Source organism: Phyllobates terribilis, unplaced genomic scaffold, assembly GCF_046119375.1.
Source record: "Phyllobates terribilis strain yellow unplaced genomic scaffold, ASM4611937v1 Scaffold_2__4_contigs__length_985480577, whole genome shotgun sequence".
Lineage (NCBI taxonomy): Eukaryota > Metazoa > Chordata > Amphibia > Anura > Dendrobatidae > Phyllobates > Phyllobates terribilis.
The window spans coordinates 96430166-96448526 of record NW_027362762.1 but is presented as its reverse complement, the minus strand read 5'-3'; the positions used below and the strand labels follow the sequence as shown (position 1 = coordinate 96448526).

Here is an 18361-nt window from a genome sequence, read left to right as displayed (position 1 = left end):
AAAAGACCACCTCGGACAGACTTTGCACAAGCCACTCCATCTGACAGATTTCAGAGGATCCCCGGCCTTCACCCTTTAACCCCTGTACAGGGATCTGGTCTTACAATACGGTCCAGTGGATTGCTTCCGTGGAAGGGCTGCCGTCCGGAAAAGCGAACCAGAGCGAAGAAGGGTCGCCAAGCAGGATCAAAGCCATGAGGTCATATCAGGGGCAAAATCATAAAGCGTATGGGCAAGTAACGGGAATAATAAAGACACAATACAGGAGCACAGAGGGATATACCAGAGCAGCAGAACTATTGACTGGCAGTGAGAACTAATTCTCAGAAGTTTAAATAGTGAGCAGTCCCACCCAGTGCTGTCAACAGGGAGAAACACAACCTGGAACTAATTCTCAGGAGTTTAAATAGTGAGCAGTCCCACCCAGTGCTGTCAACAGGGAGAAACACAACCTGGAACTAATTCTCAGGAGTTTAAATAGTGAGCAGTCCCACCCAGTGCTGTCAACAGAGAGAAACACAACCTGGAACTAATTCTCAGGAGTTTAAATAGTGAGCAGTCCCACCCAGTGCTGTCAACAGGGAGAAACACAACCTACCAGAATTTAACCCCATAGCTACTAGACTAGCCCGAACCACAAGTCCCAGGAATTAAACAGGGCAACTGAATAGTCACTCTACGTCGGCCGATGAGTGATGTGCAGCATTCAGTCACTGTTGGCATCGCCCACGTATTTGAATATTGCTCCCGGCAAGCGCTATTATTGTGGAGCGCATGCGCATTTGTACATGTCTGCTGGTCCCATGTCTGTGCAGTGAGGCTGTGTGATTACCAGCTTCACTGCACACGCGCTATGTTCCCCGCACCTGCACAGTGAGACTGTGTAGTTCGCAGATTCACTGCCCATGTGCTATGACGCTTGATTCCCCACTTGTGCACAGTGAGGCTGTGTGATTACCAGCTTCACTGCGCATGCGCTATGTTGCCTGCGCAGTGAGGCTGTGTACTTCGCAGCTTCACTGCGCATGCGCTATGACGCTTGATTCCCCGCTCGTTTGCAGTGAGGCTGTGTAGTTCGGAGCTTCACTGCGCACGCGCGGGGAGCATAGCACATGCGCAGTGAAGCTGGTAATCACATAGCCTCACTGCGCAGGCGTGGGACCAGCGGCCGTACTTGTACAAATGCGCATGCGCCCCACAATAATAGCGCTTGCCGGGAGCAATATTCAAATAGATGGGCGGCGCCAGCAGTGACCGAATGAGAGAATCACACCCATATGACTGAAAACGAGCAGGTAAGATAAAGTATAAGGTTATAAAATCATTATACTGCCACTAATTTTAATGAAAAAAAGCTTTTAGTATCACTAGCAATGCAATGGGGGCAGTGTAGATAGTAGATAGGACATGACAGGTTCCCTTTAAGGTTATCTTCTCCCGGTTACATATAAGCCTTATCATCCACTATAGAATGATTTGCAAAAGTATTCATTCCCTTAACTAGTCAATTGATTTATCAGGATGACAAGTGATCCAGCAATTGGACTTAAGATGCGACAGGCCAATAATAGCCACACTATTGTGACATAAAATGACACGGCCATAGGTTATCTCGGTGGGTCGAGTTTCAGCTACACGGGGCCTGCCGCATAGTGTGATCTCGCCTTTATAGATATTGGTTCTACCAAGACTTTTATTATAAACTAATGTGACCCAAGATGAGTAAATCAAACTCACAATTCCAATTTATTTCATTTATTAGATGATTTTTTTTTCAATAAAATTAAACATGCGGCTTGCAGAAGTATACAACCCCATGTGCTGTGAAAAGTAATATATTACGCTATCGTAGTTTCCAACTGTCCCGGATTTCCTGGCACTCCTTGGCAAGAAGTAAACTTCAGCCCAAAAGTGGATGTTCCCGGTAGGTTGGGGCAGAGTTGTTGCAGGACTTAAACATCTCCAGAAATGTTGGCAATTGTGCACTAAAAATTGGTGTAATAATTAAAAAGGAAAAAAAAATTAATAATTGTAATTTTTATTGAAAATTTTTAATATTCAGCAAAAAAATCAAACTCGAAAAAAGGAATAAAGATTAGCAGATTACAATGAAAACAGAGTAAATCAGCACTGTGATATAGATGTGACATATTATAGTGATATACACATTTCTTATACCGTATATATAACAAACTAAAAAACCAAGGGGGATACATACGAGACATACAAATAGAAGGGGAAGGAGATGAGTAAATGTGGTAGGGTTTGATTGGTGGAAGGAGACATATGACCTAGTGAATAAAGTTCTTAACTATTCAGAAGTACCCAAAAGTGTCCCATGGGGACCAAATTAGGTTTAATCTCTCGATCTTTTCATCATTCAGAGCAGTGCGATAGTCTAAATTTCTAATATTTTTGATCCTGTTGTATAAGTCATATATAGACTGGGGGGACACTGTTTAATCAAAGTTTGTACATTTGTCCAAAATGGTCTTATCAAGGAGCCGTCGCAGAATAACTGGAAGATAGATCCTGTCAACAAGGCACATCTCCAACACACGGGGGAAATAGATGGATCTAATTGATGTAGAAGCTCAGTGGTGTGGCACAAAAAATGGAGGATCTTGTATTGGTTCTCTCTTTATAAGTGATACAAGATGCCGAAATGGCTGCTCTCGACCATACAAATCTCCAATCAGCATCGCTTAGACTTCTACCCAAGTAACTTTCCCATTTGAGCATATATGGGTGCCTAGTCAAGGAATTTCCATCAGGATCTTGTATAATGTTATAGACATTGGAGATTAAGCCTTTCATTGAGGGACCATTTCTACAAAGTCTTTCAAAGGATGTTTGGATAGAAACCTGTGTAAACTGCGAAATAGGGATGAGGCAAAATGCCTGATCCTAATTTATTGGAATAACGGAAGCATAGAAATAGCTAATTTAGAATCCATCTCATCGTAACGGAGCAAAGGAACTGTAAAAAGAATAAACATTTTTTAAATAAAATCCCCCCTCCCCATTCAAGTACCATTAGTCAGACTATAAATCTAAAGGAAAGCTGTGAAAATGAAGACCAAAGAGAAATATCTGCTCATTTGGATGTTGATGTGACTTTTTTTACGGGGATGAATACTTTTACAACATTGCAACACATGGTATAATCAACATATTTAGTAGAGTACAGCTGGTTCACGGCTTGGCTGACGTGCTTTCTTTTTTAATCCATGCCCTCCAGGGTAATTTGTTCTCACATGAGATCTATCATATTTCGAAAACAGATATTCTTTTGGAAACAAAGGTAAAAAATGAAATTTTATACTGGAGAGAACACACTGTCTGAGGGCTGCATTGATTTTTCACTTAAAGGGGTAAATGAATTGTGAGTGCAGGGCTGCTAGCACCCCTCATAGTAAACTAGGGGAACCATCAAAAAATCCTAGTTTCTCCTGCAGTTCCACTGAAATGTATGTAGTTTACGATGACTGCAGTCTGGCTAATAGAGCTCTATATAGCAAAATAATGGAGTAAATGTAAAACTAACTTAAAGGGTATTCCACTCTAAACAAGTTATTACTTATCCGTTGGATAGGTGCTATCTGTTCCATTAGTGTGGGTCCCACCAATTGCCCAAATTATGTTGTCCTCTCTTCTCTAAGAGTTAAATAAATGCTAAGACCCCACTGATCACCAGAACAAGGAATTTGTTTTCCCTTTTCTTCTTGGAAACAAAATCGTGGCCAGGCAAATTTGAATGTAGTAGAAGATCATAAATGCTGCCCTCCACTTAACTGTCACGGGTGTATCAAATGTGACAGATAGTCGCTGTGGATCCGGCGGTAGGTCACTGCGCTTGGCATTGCAGACGCCTTCTTGATGCTCTCATCTCTGTAGTGTGGTGATATCCTTCTTCCTTTTTACCCAGCAGGGACCTCCACTTTCTACTGCTAATTGACACACATTTGCTTGGTAGTTAAAAACTCTGTGTCTCCAGAGAGTCGCCGGTGATAGTTCTATGTTCCTCTGTCCATGCCTGGAGTACTAGTAGTTGGCGAGATTCTTCTTGGACTTCCCTTGGAGGACAGTTGGCGTTATCTCTCTGGTGTCTTCTCAAGCTAAGTGTATCCCCTTTGTTTGTTTACCTTGTTGACTTTAGTTACAGTGGGGCCTGACTAGTGTTCACCCCGTCCCCTCCTTACCTAGGGCCAAGCTCTAGGGACATTCAAGGATTAGGTTTCCTGCTCGGCGATAGGTGCGGAACCTATATAGGGACGATAGGGTAGTCAGGGTGATACTAGATCTGCCTAGGGGTTTCCAACCCCCCTTTCCCTATATTTTGGGCTTCCTTCCCCCTCTTACCGTCGCTGTACACTTGTTCCTTCCCTCACCTTGCGCGACATTAACTCCTCAGGACCGCAATCTTGCAGCCAGGTGAGAACGAAATACACAAGCCAGCGGATAAGTGATAACTTGTTTAGACTAGTAGAGGAGGACGATATCACGATGAACGGGCTTTGCTGCGGTAAATAAAAAGCCTTTTGTGTTCCAAAATACTGCTTTATTGTCTCAACACTTTTCGGCGCTGGACCGGCGCATTTGTCAAGGTGGAAAACAAATTCAGATTTTTTTTTTTTACCCTGAGAAAGGCAACATTCTGGTGCCGAAACGCAATGGAACAGTAAAGAACCATTTTGGAACACAAAAGGCTTCTAATTACTGCAGCAAAGCCCGCTGAACATGATATCGTCCTCATCTACTATTGTTCATCTGGAAAAAGTTCTTCTCCAGCCAGGGGGTCGTAGCAGCAATTACACGTATCTACGAGTGTTGTGCCTTCACACAACACCGCCAGGTGAGCGCATACTCCCGCCTTTCACTAACCTTACCAGGCGGATACTGCTCGATGTGTGTGCGCCTTTGCCCCAAAACAGTTCTTCAGCTTGTTTAGACTGGTGAACCCTATTAGAATGGTGCAAAAATTAGAAATGCGTCCTAGTTTTATTGTACTTTGTGCACACTTTTTATTTTTTTTACTAACTCCAAAATGCATGCTTCCTACTACACCATTCCCCAGAAAGTTAGGGCTTGCACAAGCCTGTGTGCAGGAGACTGGTTGGCGGCATTTGGAGCCCATAGAAGCGATCCTCTGTCCACACATAGCAGCGATAATGTGCGATATTTTCTAGTTATGTCATGTTGTTTCCTGCCTTATAACTGAGACCTGGGCAAAGGTTCCAGGCTCCGCTTCCTCCTGCAGAAATTATAAGGAGTCTGTGTCTCAAGGCCGACAGTCCTTCTGGTTCGGTTGTGATTTACAACGTTGGCTGGGATTGTCGCAAACAATTGATTATAAGCCCCAGTGAGGTTTTTATTTGAAATATTAATCCTTGAAATGAAATCACAAGATACCAGACCTGCCGAGTGCGGTGTAAACAATCTATTATTTTCATGTACTACAAACAACTGCAAAACAAAGCTATTTGTCAGTGCTGAGAGGTTTTATGGCCAAACAGTCATTGTACTGACTAAGTGCTGGCTTTGAACTCTGTTCTTCCTGGAAAAAAATAAGATATTAGGGTTTTATATTATTTTTATTTATTTATTCAGCAAAAAGTCTATTTTCATTGATTGCATTTGTGTGTCCTTAATTGCATCATGACCTCTGAAGATGAATGAGTTTATTTTAGTTAAAATATTCTGCTGCTGCAAAGTATGTGCAGGTCCTTCTCTTAGCTGGCTGCTCTGCAAAACAGACACAGATGTATCAGAGATCTGCTCTAGCCTCTCTTAGATTTCTCCTCCTTTCTCTCAGTGTTAGGCCACGACCCACTATCAGTATTTGGCCAGTATTCGGTTAGTATTTTTTCTCAGGAGTGGAAGCCAAAACCAGGTGAGGAACAATCAGAGAAAAGGTATAATAGAAACAAGTCACCAATTCTGCATTTATCACCCACTCCTGGTTTTGGCTCCCACTCCTGAGAAAAATACTGACCAAATACTGATAGTGGGGCCGTGGCCTTAAAGATTGCAAGAAGGCGGGGAAGAATATTTTACACAAATCTGGATGTTGAGAGGGGAAAAAACATAGTTCTCAGAAAAGGCTGTACATAAAGAAGTATACTGAAAACTACATGAAAAATAAAATCATGTTGAATCAATTGTTGTGTGTAAATTTGTAATTAAAGGTTTGTTCCACTACTTTTATATTGATGATCTATCCTAGGGACAGGTCATCAATATCAGATCGGTGGGGGTCCAACACACAGCACCCCCAGCGATAAGCTGTTCTCGGTGTCGGACAGATGTTAGCAGTTGTGAAGCAGAACACGATAGCTCTGTCAACTGTGATGATGGGGATGGTTCTGCAGTACCCAGCTGTGACTACTACACAGTTGATGGAATTGTACTGTTCAGCTCTGCAACTACTAACATTCAGCCGCCACCATAGCCGAGAACAGCTGATCGGTGGGAGTTCCAGGTTTTGTCCCCCCACTGATCTGACATTGATAACCTATCCTTAGGGTGGGCCCTCAATATAAAAGTAGTGGAGAAAAGTTGAGATGAGTCAATACACATTAGATGATAGTCCAGTTCCACCAAAATCAGCAGCTTCAGACAACTTTAAAGGGGAGTTTTTCAAGTTAATATTTTTTTTTACTCCACAGACTTGCTCTATATGCAAAAAAAAAAAGAGCCTTACATAGTCCTTGCCACTTCAGTGCTTCTCCACCACTGCCCTTAGTTTTTGTTGACATGGCTGGAGCAGTGCCATCACTACTACAGCATGTGTCTGCTGAACCCATGACCATTTAGCCCAGTGATTGGCTGCAGCAGTCACGTGCTGTAGTTGTGATGTTACTGCTGCAGCCTTGTCAACAAAGGTAATTTTCTTTTCTTTTTTTTCTTTTTTTTTACATAGGACTAGTATGTGGAGTAAAAAAACTTTAACCTGGAGAATCCCTAAAATCGAATGTGTATGGAGTCCTTAAGAATTTGTAACTGTTTGAGAGGATAGGTGTTAAATTAGAGGCGTAGTGATGAGCGAGCATGCTCGTTTAACCCTTTAACCGAGCATGCTCTGGTGCTTACCAAGTATCTTCGGCGTGCTCGTATATTACGTTCGAGTCCCTGCGTCTGTATGATTTACTTCTGTTAGACAGTCTCAACACATGCAGGGATTGCCTGTTTGTTAGGGAATCCTCACATGTGTTGAGGCTGTCTTACAGCTATAAATCATGCAGGCACGGGATCTCGAACGTAATATACGAGCACGCCGAAGATACTCGGTAAGCACCCGAGCGTGCTCGGTTAAAGGGTTAAACGAGCACGCTCGCTCATCACTATTGAGGAGGATACTGGTACATTTTTACTTTTGTGCAATTTTTTTACTTTTGTGCAAATTCTTAACATCCTAAACAAGGCCTTTTGCAAAAGAACTTGCACCAGGTCCTGATATAAGAATATTTCAGTGATCAGCTGGCCAGACAGACATGCAACCAGTACAAGGGAAAGAAAGCATTGCATGACAGCTGTGATTTATCTAACAGACATGTCTCATTATTGCCTCATTAAGAAGCATAGCTAAGGCTAATCTGTCATCTGACCTATCTATAAGATATGGGAACCATTGTCTGCCTTACAGGAGAGCTCTTATGGCCATATATTACCAATGGGCCCCATGTTATACCATAATTCACCTGTAGTGGCGGGTGTGATAGAAATATACAGGGACCAGTCACTGTTACAGCCAGGGGCCTTCATCTGCGAACATCTATGGTGATCTTATTGCTAGTCAGTCTTTAGGTTAACTAAATCAAACAACCTCTTAAAGGCACAATTCCCTCTGCTGTAAATGGTGCCCGTATTCTGCTCCTTTGGGTATAAGGCCACATTTATATATGCTTTATGGGAACCTGGCATAAAAGAAATGATCACTCAAGGTGGAGATTTACTTTACATGAATCTTGTATATCCTTATTAGGGATGAGCGGACCCGTGGAAGTTGGGGTTCTGGTATCCAACCCGAACTTTAGTCCAAAGTTCAGTTGGGTACCAGAATGGGGACCCGAATTTTGAAGCTGGGAAAATCTCTCTCTCTCTCTTTCTATCCTCCCGGACTTCACTCGGAACTTCGAACATTAAAGTGGACTTCCGGGAGAAGTCAGTGTTCGTAGTTTAGCACCAGACACTAACTGTCCGGTACGAACCCTGAACTTTTTTGTTCGGGGGTCGCTCATCTCTAATCCTTATCAGGAACAAGAGAAAAAGATCAAAAGAGAACATTTGTAGATCATGTTTGACTTTGATCATATCTAGTCTAAGTCTTTCTACAAGTTACTCGTTAACCCCTTCTGTACAGTGCATGACTATACTAGAGGTGCCCGGAGCCAGCCTGACCTAACCCGAGCCTTGTTGAGTGCATGTCGTCTTTTGTTTATATGCCCATTTAAATCATCTTTACTTTGTCATCTTTGTCCCCTCCTTAAAGGGGACATTCACATCTGCAGCACTCCTGCCACAGTGGGAGTGTCTTCTCCAAGCTGGGCCTGTGACGTCTCCAAACATCTGGTCAAACAGGTTTCTCTCTCCTGCGTTGAGAGACTGTCTAATTATTCTGATAGAAATGCAGCATTGGGAGGTAGATTTTCCCCGTGTACGGACGACTGGGAAACATTCTCTTGCTCTTTTGTTTCAGCAAACTTAATTGGAAGCGAGATGTGAAATGGCTGCACGCCGTGTCCGGAGAGTGGTTCGAAGAGATCCAGAAGAAAAAGTTTAAGGATGATCCAGACGTGAGGAGCTTAGTGAGGTCACCTCTGACCCATCGTCTGAAGAAGAAAACCCCTAAAGGCGGTAAGTCGGGGAAGCTTTGATGTAGGAGGAGGTGGGTCGTCTGTCAACAACAATGTAAAAAATTAGTTTCACTTATTTAAGCAGTAGTGTATTACAAAGTAGCTGTGTAATGATTGACAAAAAGATTAAGAAGTCCTCAGATTTGGCCAAAAAGTAACTGTAGGGGGTGAAAGGCATTGACCTGTAATAACCCTTAGGTTACATGCTCATCTAAAACATGCATCATTAGTAAAAGTAAATACTCGAGATGTGATGTGTGTTGTCAGTATTTTAAGAAGGTCTGAAAAACTGTCAGATCACCCCTTATCGTACTCTACATTGCAGGAAGTTTTCATTAATGGGTCTGTGGGTATGGCTGGGATTATGTAGAGTGACAAAAGTTTCAACCAGACTGATTTACCTGAAATGATCAGGATATTGGGAATCAATTGGCATTTATCCGTATGGGGACAGGAAAAGTTTTCGAACAGTTTGCAGTTGTACTGGCTACATATGCAAAATCAGGAGAGACTGGGTGTGGAATAGTACTCAGTCCTCCACTGAATGTTGTTTTCTCCCATCTTATATGCAAAATATATTCGAGATTATACGTGATCGGAAACGTTTTTACTAAGGAGTCGGGAAGTATGGATAATGTGAATGTTTAGTTGTTGTCTACCTATATGGTCTTACAATTCTTAAAAAAGATTGGCATTATAGAGGTTTTTGTAACACTATTGCCAGCACCACTGCATGGTTCCCTCCCCCCCTTCAATCAGGGATGTCGGCATACTCACCACCCCGGGCGCGCGGTGTAGTCCCCGGCGTGCTCCCTGTCTCCAGCTAAATGTCCCCAGGAAATGACTGGAAGGCATTTAGCACTAGTGTGCACCTGCAAGATGGCTCTCAGCTAATAGCTGGGAGGCATCTTGTTTAAAAGACACTCTTCCCAATAGGGAGATGCCAAGCAACACAGTGAATCATTAGTGAGCGCGGTGGTCTCCTAGTGAGTTGTGAGGTCCACTGGTCCTGGTGTGGCCAGTGTCCTGAACCCGTAGTCCCTGGTCCTTGTGTGGCCAGTCCTGAATCCGTAGTCCCCGATCCTTGTGTGGCCAGTCCTGTACCGGAAGTCCCTGGTCCTTGTGTGGCCAGTCCTGAACCGGAAGTCCCTGGTCCTTGTGTGGCCAGTCCTGAACCCGAAGTCCCTGGTCCTGGTGCCGCCAGTCCTGAACCCGAAGTCCCATGTTCTAGTGCAGCCAGTGCCTGATTCTTGTCCCCCAATCCGTGTGTGGCCAGTCCCTGAATCACTATCCAAGACCTGTGTGTCTGAATATGTGCCTATCCGAGTACCCCATATATCCAGACTGCTACAACCAGTCTCCGAATCAGCCCTGTCTGAGATTCCATGTCTGTAACCCTTGTGCAGAGGATCCTGAACCTAGTAGTCTGAACGGAGCCCTAGTCCTTCCCGTACCTGCGTACCTGACCCCTTGGGTCAGCAGCTGCAGTAGCGGGGACTGCCTAGGAATGGTACCTGGTGGCCACCTTCAGCCAAGCCTGACTCCACCATCAAGAGCTCCAGTGAACACCTGGTAGCCATTTAGTTACACCGATTTTAGGTAATCCTAGCCCCGTGGCACAATGGGTGCCCACGTGCCCCACCTGCATGCGTAACAGTTTTTTTAGCTAATACTTTTATTTTCCATAAAATAACATTTACAGAGCATTTTTCCTTAGTACTCTGTTGTGCTGTTCCTGTATTATAACTTCTGGAAATCTATAAGTAAATTGACACCTGGGTGTTAATTGTTGGGAGGGGGGTTATCCAGTCTGATATTGTCTAATCAGCGCTAAGAGACACACCCCTCTGTCATAGAAAAAGGTAGCACCAAGTTTATTTGTAAATGTATAGAAGAAGTAACAGAGGAATGATAAAAGGTTGAGTTATAAAATAGATGATCCAGAAAACAATTGTTTAAAAATGTTTTAGAAAAACCTGAGAATTCTATAAAATAATAAAAAAAGTCATTCACATTACCGATATCTCCCCCCTCACTTCTGGGTCCTCAAAGGTCATTGTTCCGTCTGTTCCAGCAATGACTTGTTGTCATAGACTTGTGAATGCTGCTGCCAATCACTACTACAGCCAGTGATTGGCTGCAGCAGGCAAATGTCTGTGTCAGCATGTCATCACTGGGGCAGCAAGAACAGAGACAGGCAGAGAACCTGGAAATTTATGGAAGGGGAATAGCGTCGGTCCATAAAGTAAGTGAGGTCCTGGGAAAACCCTACAAATGGCTTCTCTAGGAGTAGAGATATTTTTTTTAGTAATTGAAGTGACGGATTTCTGGTTCAGTTTAGAATATGTTTTTGCCAGTTTTGGCTCAACGCCATATAACTAAGTCCTTAGCCCTGAATGCATCAGAAAAGTGGTTAAAGTCCCTGCAGCTCTTGTACCAAACTTTCCCAACATCTCTCTTTTTGGGAAAAGTGTGTGAAAGGGGGTGACACTGCTGTAGGAGAGGGATGGTGGATCACTTGTACTAAGAAATACTCCTCGGTGTCTCCATTTTGATGTGATGTAATATTAGGCTGGCGCTGGTCACCCCTTACACTCTCAGGCGGTACAGTATTACTATTTCCTTCATTAGACCATCTTTGTTATGTAAATTGCCTGTTATTGTAGAAAGTGTCTCACAATGTGCCGAGCAATTTTCTCTCCCCGGGGCACTTATATATTGTGTAGGTAGGACAACAAATTGAGGCACATGATGTGTTTTGTCTCTGTTCATCATTATTCATTGTTGATTTAGAGGAGATGGATCATCGGCACATTATATCATTATTATTTGCATAGAGCTATTGGTTGCAGGGAGTGGTGTCATGATGATTTGTAGATGACATTTCTTTCAAAAAGAAGCTGATCTGCAGTACCCGACAATGGCCATGACACTGTGGAGGAGCTGGGTGTCAGAACCCCATTGGTCTTATATTGATCAGTATAAGGCTATGTGCCCACGTTGCATTTATGAAGCAGAAAATTTCTGCTGCATAAATGCAAGTCCTCTCCCCGAAAAACGCATGCGGAATTCCGCACGCGTTTATCGCGCGTTTTTCGCGCGTTTATCACGCGTTTTCCACATGCGGAATTGCCTTGCGTTTTTTATGCATTGAACAAAGGCAATTCTGCTTGCGGAAACGCAAAATTAAATGACATGCTGCGGATTTTTGAACGCAGCATGTGCATAGAACTTGCGGAATCCCATTGGGGACCATGGGGTGCGTGTTACCAAGCGTTTTTCAAGCGTTTACGCTGCGGAAATTCCGCATCAAAAACGCTTGAAAAATGCTACGTGGGCACACAGCCTTAAAGTGTTAGAAACCCCCTTTTAGGCTTTGTTACATAGAGCGACGATCAGTGGAAAGTACTTTCATAGGAATGTTCCTTCAGAATCATTGTCCAATATAAACATCAATCACTAATTTCTTGCTTGATATAATCTTTCATGTGGCAGCACGACAACCCATGTAACAACCCATGTAAACAGCGATGTGCTGTTCATCCCCATACGGTTTGCATATTTATCAACATTGGCTTTGCTTGTTACTGTATCCGTGTAAAAAGCCCCTTCCAGTTAAGTTGTTCCTTGTAATGAGCCTTCAACTCTGTTGCCATCACATTCACAGATCTTGTTATACATTAGAATTAAAGAGGTTTTCTGCCCCTTTGCTTATCTTGATATCTAGCCCCAGTGGGCTAAAAAAAAAAAAAAAATTGCATATACTCATCAGTCAGTCACCTGGCGTTCCTCCATGCTGCTGGCCATGTTCCCCACCAGTCTCATCCCCTTTTCTTCCAGCATGGTAGGTGCTCGACCACTGCAGTCAATTGTTGATTGCCTGCAGCAGTCATATGACCTGGTGCTAAAAAAACACCCATAAAAACTGTATATATTAATCCATTGATCACCTGCTGTTCCTCAGCCCAGCTGACCATGACTTCCACCATTCTCATACCCTTATCTTCCAACATGGTAGGTGTTTGACCACTGCAGCCAATTTCTTATTGGCTGCAGCAGTCACATGCTGACCATGTCAGAGTAGTAGGAAATAATACTAGGTGTACATGGCCAGCCAGGCGGAGAAGCGATATGGGGATCGATAGTAGAATATATGCCATTTCTTTTTTTTTAGGACACTGGTGCCATTTATCAAGTTAAAGAAAGGGGCAGAAAACCCCTGTAATTGTAATGGATAAAAAAAATACTTTGAATGTGCTGACAATGGCAAAAGGATTGTATGGCTCACTACAAAGCACAGCTCTGATAACTATAATGGGCCTTTTACACAGGTACTGTAACAAGCACAACCAAAGATATGTAATGTTGGTCGGCTTTTGTTACACTTCCAGTCACAGTAGATGAGTTTATGCTATTTATTGCGACTTTACCTAAGTGGGGCCAAATGTCAAGTTAAAGAAAACTCCACTAAGTAGTTAAAGTTACTAAGAGAGCAGAAGCCTTAAAAATGACGAGAAATTAGAAAAGAAAGTCCAATTTTTGTAAAAAAAAAGTTACCACTTGAGAAGGCCGAATATCACTTGGTTTGTAAGGGGTAAAGTGACCAAAAAGATATTAAATGTTGTTGTAGACAGGGCTGTGGAGTCGGAACCCATTTTGGTGGAGTCGGAGTCGGTATGAAATGGACCGACTCCCACTCCTAAAATATCTAACAAATTGGGTACAGTAGTTCAATGCAGTTTGTGGGGAATATTTTTTCATAAGAATTTGGGAAAGTTCTGAAATGTCCTATAAATGTCTGTCCTATTCCTGATCTAAGGGTCTAGACTTTTAGCTGAGATGAATCTGTGCTACAGTAAATTTATCACTTAAACATGAGCCGTGTATGAGGGAGTCCGAGTCGTGAAGTCGGAGTCGGGACTCAGGGAAATTGAGGAGTTGGAGATTTGGCTTACTGACTCCACAGCCCTGGTTGTAGAAATCCAGAAGTTGCAGAACTTGTAGTTCCTTCCACCTTCTAAGTGAAATAACTATAAAGTCCACTACTGCTATAGTAGAAAAGGACGACTAGCCGAACTCGCACCAAGAAAACGTATCAGAACCTGTTCTTAGATAAAAGAATATTTACCCATTTGTAATCAAAGTGGATTTATCACCAGATTTCATAATACAAAGCACATAAAATAGATCCTCTAGACCTGATGAAACTGGTATACTTACTTTGAAAATCCACCTTAGAATGGCTGTATAATCCTGAAATCAATATTATCATTTTGAGTTGCAGCCCGAGCTGGATTCATAAAATGCTCATTTTAATTTGGGGCAGGGAAACTTTTCACAACGGATTATACAACCATTCTTACATGGATTTTCACAGTAAGTACACCAGTCTCATCAGGTATGATCTATTTTCATTCCTTAACGAAGCAGCCAGTTTTTCTTTTTGCATATTCATTTTCTCCTCCCCTTCTTCAAAGAACCATAAACTTTTTTTGTTTTTATGTTAACATAACCAACATATGTAGGCTTTTTTTTTGTGTGAGACAAGTTGTAGTTTTGAATGACACCATTCACTTTGCCATATGGTTTACAGAAAAATGTGAAAAAAATTTCAATCGTGGTGAAATGGTGAAAAAAAAAACACAACTTCTCCATTCTTTGTTTTGGGTTTAGTTTTTATGAAGTTAATTTATATATAGGCAGCGTCTAGGACTGTATAGGTCACTATGATTATGGTGATACCAAACATGCATAGTTTTTTGTTTTACTATTTTAGGGACTCAAAAAAAAAATAATTCTGAACTGTGTAAAAAAAATAATTGTTTTGCATCGCCATTTTCTGAGACTCACAACTTTTTTTCATGTTTTTGTCTATGGAGCTGATTTTTACATGCTGAGTGTCGTTTATAATGTTATCTTTTTGGGGTAATTACTATTATGCATTTTTTGTGTGTAGTACAACAGCCAAAAATCGCAATTTCGGCATTTAGATTTTTTTTTTACATTTACCATATTATGTGGGTTAAACAGTGTTAGATTTTGATAGATCGGAGCTGGAGGCGAGTTTTTGATGTTGCAGATTTTCTGCACTCATTAAGTAAGATAGAAACCCACAGTGGGAACGTAGCCTTATGGATGTGGTAATATTGATATATTCATATTTTTTAGCTTTACCTGGGAAAAAGAGTGAGTTGAATTTTTATGTTTTGTTTTTTTTTTACTTTTTTTTACCTTTTCCCTTTTTTTTTTAGTCCCAATGGAGGACCTGAACTTGCAGTTGTTTAATGGCTTTTTTTCATTGCAGTATATAGTAATAATCCTGGCCTGCTATGAAGCCCAGCCATAGGATGGGCTTCACAGAACAACCAACATGGCAGCATCGGGGGCCTTCAGCAGGCCCCCAACCGATATGGCAACCCATCAACACCACGTGATTGCATTGTGGGGGGATAGATGGTGTCCGAAACTGACACTTGAGGATTGCACATCTTAAGTGTTGCTGTCAGTGATTGACAGAGGCATTTAAGAGATCGAAGATAGCTCCTGTTTCTGTTAATAAGAGACGGATGCCGGCTAAACCTGCTCCATACATCCCCACCAGATGCCTCCTGAGGCCGCAACAGGTACCCTGTGGCTCCATGACAGGTATATTCGTCGTTGAGCGGTAAGGGGTTAATAATGCATGCAGTTTGGATAGTGAATCCTGGTGAGAGATTTCCTTTGGCAGCCATCTTTCTTCACGTTCAGGTAAGTTTTCAGTATTTTTGACGGTCTGTGTTAGTTTTCTCGCTGTCAAAAATACCTGAACCATGACAGAAACCTGATGGACGCCAGTAACTTCTCTGCAGATTTATTGGTATCCATTAGAAAATGTATCCAGCATGTTGTAAAGACTTTGTTATACATGGAAGCCATATCGCTTGTGTGAACAGACACTGATTCCTGCAGTTCCGGCCTCCATGATTTTTTTGGCCAGTTAATAAAAGTGCCAAAGATTGATTTTAATAGAAATCAATCCAAAAAGTTTACATGGGATTTCTGATGACAGGGACTGATGCCAGTCTCAGGTCTGTGATGTTTGTTTGATGGTCTTTGTCCGGAGAGAGAAGATAAGGACAAACTGGATTTTAATCTGGTTGATACTTTATTCCCTGGGGATAAACATTGACTGAAATGTCTAGCAGCCACTTGTATCATGTTCAAAAAATGCAAATCCAAGCACATTTTATGAAATACACAGATAAAATAGCTTAAAGGCTATGGAAATCTTTGACACGGAAAAAACATATTTTTACATAGGTTAGTAGTTGCCTTTAGATAATCAAATTGCACTAAGTTTCAGGCTGAAATTTTCATTCCATCATTAATTTTCAGACCCCTTGATATGCAGTTTGCAGCCTGATCCAAGTTTTAGATTTTTCTTTTTGTGGGAGTGTTTCTCCCTGTAATACAGGCTGGATGTGAGGTCTTTGTTTATCAAGGGTACTGCTGTCTTTATTAGCTCATATATCAGCACAGCTTCTATCCTGCACGTATTTCCTTCTTCATGTGCTTCACAACTGTTCTTTAGAAAGCAGTCAGGAGAAGAGCTCTGACCGATTTGTAACATTTATTGCAAAAGTAATGGTTGGATAAAGGCCATACAGATACTCTGCAGCAGCAAAATTTCAGGAAGGCTATTTATAAAGGAGCTAAACTATGTATTTAGGAAGCAAATGAACAATAAAATTTTGGGCAAGAGTGTGCATAGGCTTTAAAAGGCTATGGTAAATCTATATTTTTTTGTTTGTTTGCTTCATAAGTGCAGAATTAAGCAACTTACTCCATAGTCTTCATCAAAAATGCAGAGAATTTCACCTGGTCGCTGATCTGCAAATCTTAAATAAATGTATCACGGCTTTCCTCCTGGTTGTGACAGCTACCTGCGCTTTCCTTTCTCCTCTGTGTGTGAAATAGCAAAAGGTAGGATAAGGAAATGCGGAGATTAATTGGGAAGGGCAGCTCACTCTGTGGACAAAGACAAAAGCACACAATCGTCAGTTTGTAAAGGGAGTGAGAGAATCGTAGAGACTATGTACAAGTGCAAAGAGAAAGCGGAGCGCGCACGGCGGAGAAAAATCACACATTCTTCAGCATGACTATCAACACCAGTTGGAAGGGATCCTTCATGAGGTATAGCTGGTGAAATCACTCCAAGAATGAAGCTGTGCCGATACTTAAGCGCTAGTGACATCCTCAGTCCACTAGACACACAGAACTCCCATCCAGCATGTATTACTGGGAGGCACACTCCCACAAGAAAAAGGCCTAAAACGGGAAGCAGGGTGCAAACTGTAGAACGTGGGGGTTCCACGCATATACATGTAAAAACTATTATTTTCCTGTCAAAGGCAGGGCTGTGGAGTTGTTAAGCCAAACTGCTGACTCCGACTCCTCAATTTCCCTGACTTCCAGGTCCGCCTACGACTTCGAATCCACAGTCCTGCCTCACTACTGAGCGTGTACATAAAGTGCAGCATAGATTCATCTCAACTAAAAGCCGAGATCTTTAGATCAGGAATAGGACAGACATTTATAGGACATTTCACAAGTTTCCCAAATTCTTATGAAAAAATATTCAGCCCTTCCTGCATTGTACTACTGTACCCAATTTATTATATATTTTCGGAGTCGGTCCATTTTATACCGACTGCACCAAAATGAACATTGACTCTGACTCCACCTCCACAGCCCTGGTCAAAGGTGCTCATAGCTTTAAAGGGGTGATGTTCTACGGACAGTCGCTTAGTACTCTGACAGCCGAACCTGGATCTTGTGAACTTCATCGACAAGCACTGGAATGCCTGGTGACTAGGCCTCACCTGGCGGTATAACGTTGCAAGCTCAAAAGACCCTGAAAATTATTTTTCTCTTCTATACTTGTTAGAAAGGTCCCTTGACAATAAACTGGTTACCAGTGTCTTCCTACTGGAACCTCTAGTGATCAGCTGTAACCTCTTGAGAAACCAGTCTTAATTCAGGCACAGCCTCTTAATGAACTTGACACATCTTTCAGCTGCCCGTGAGCCAGAGTTAGAAATGTGCTCTAGTTCAGTATATTTCTGCTATGATTTACGGCACTTTTGTGGTATATATTATACTCAATCTGTCAAACTGCATTAAGCAAAAACCCCGCTCTCCAAATTCCGCACACTTTTTAAACACTTGTTTGAGCTTATATAAAAACACCAAGGGGGTGATGCCTTAAGGTGAAATCTAGTGTAAACACTTTAATAAGTCGCAATATTTTTGTACCACTCTTGTAGTTACATAAAAATATTGCGATTTTTGGCGTTTACATGACAGTCCCGGCCAGCTACGCCAACATGAGCCCGTCAGATTTATAATAAATTACACCACTGAAGTTGCATAACTTACTCCAGAAACTTAATCAAAATTCTGTTATCAGACGCGCCTGATTCATTAAGCGGCACATCTGCACTTTTTGGCCAGCAAAGGTCTATTGG

At 42.1% G+C, this 18361-nt stretch overlaps 1 protein-coding gene and 1 long non-coding RNA gene across 3 annotated transcripts in view; one reads left to right on the top strand and one right to left on the bottom strand.

The window, feature by feature from the left end:
- The window catches only part of EXPH5 (exophilin 5), a 107607-nt gene that overhangs the window by 66134 nt on the left and 23112 nt on the right, over nucleotides 1–18361 (top strand). Inside the window, exon 2 of the mRNA XM_073662430.1 lies at nucleotides 8699–8856. Coding sequence (XP_073518531.1) covers nucleotides 8699–8856 — 158 coding nt within the window. The remainder of the gene's footprint in view (nucleotides 1–8698; nucleotides 8857–18361) is intronic.
- LOC141194814 (uncharacterized) overlaps nucleotides 1746–18361 on the bottom strand; it is a 54944-nt gene continuing 38328 nt past the window's right edge. For both annotated transcript variants that reach the window (XR_012267437.1, XR_012267443.1), the window contains one exon: nucleotides 1746–1985. This is a non-coding gene — a long non-coding RNA (uncharacterized lncRNA). The remainder of the gene's footprint in view (nucleotides 1986–18361) is intronic.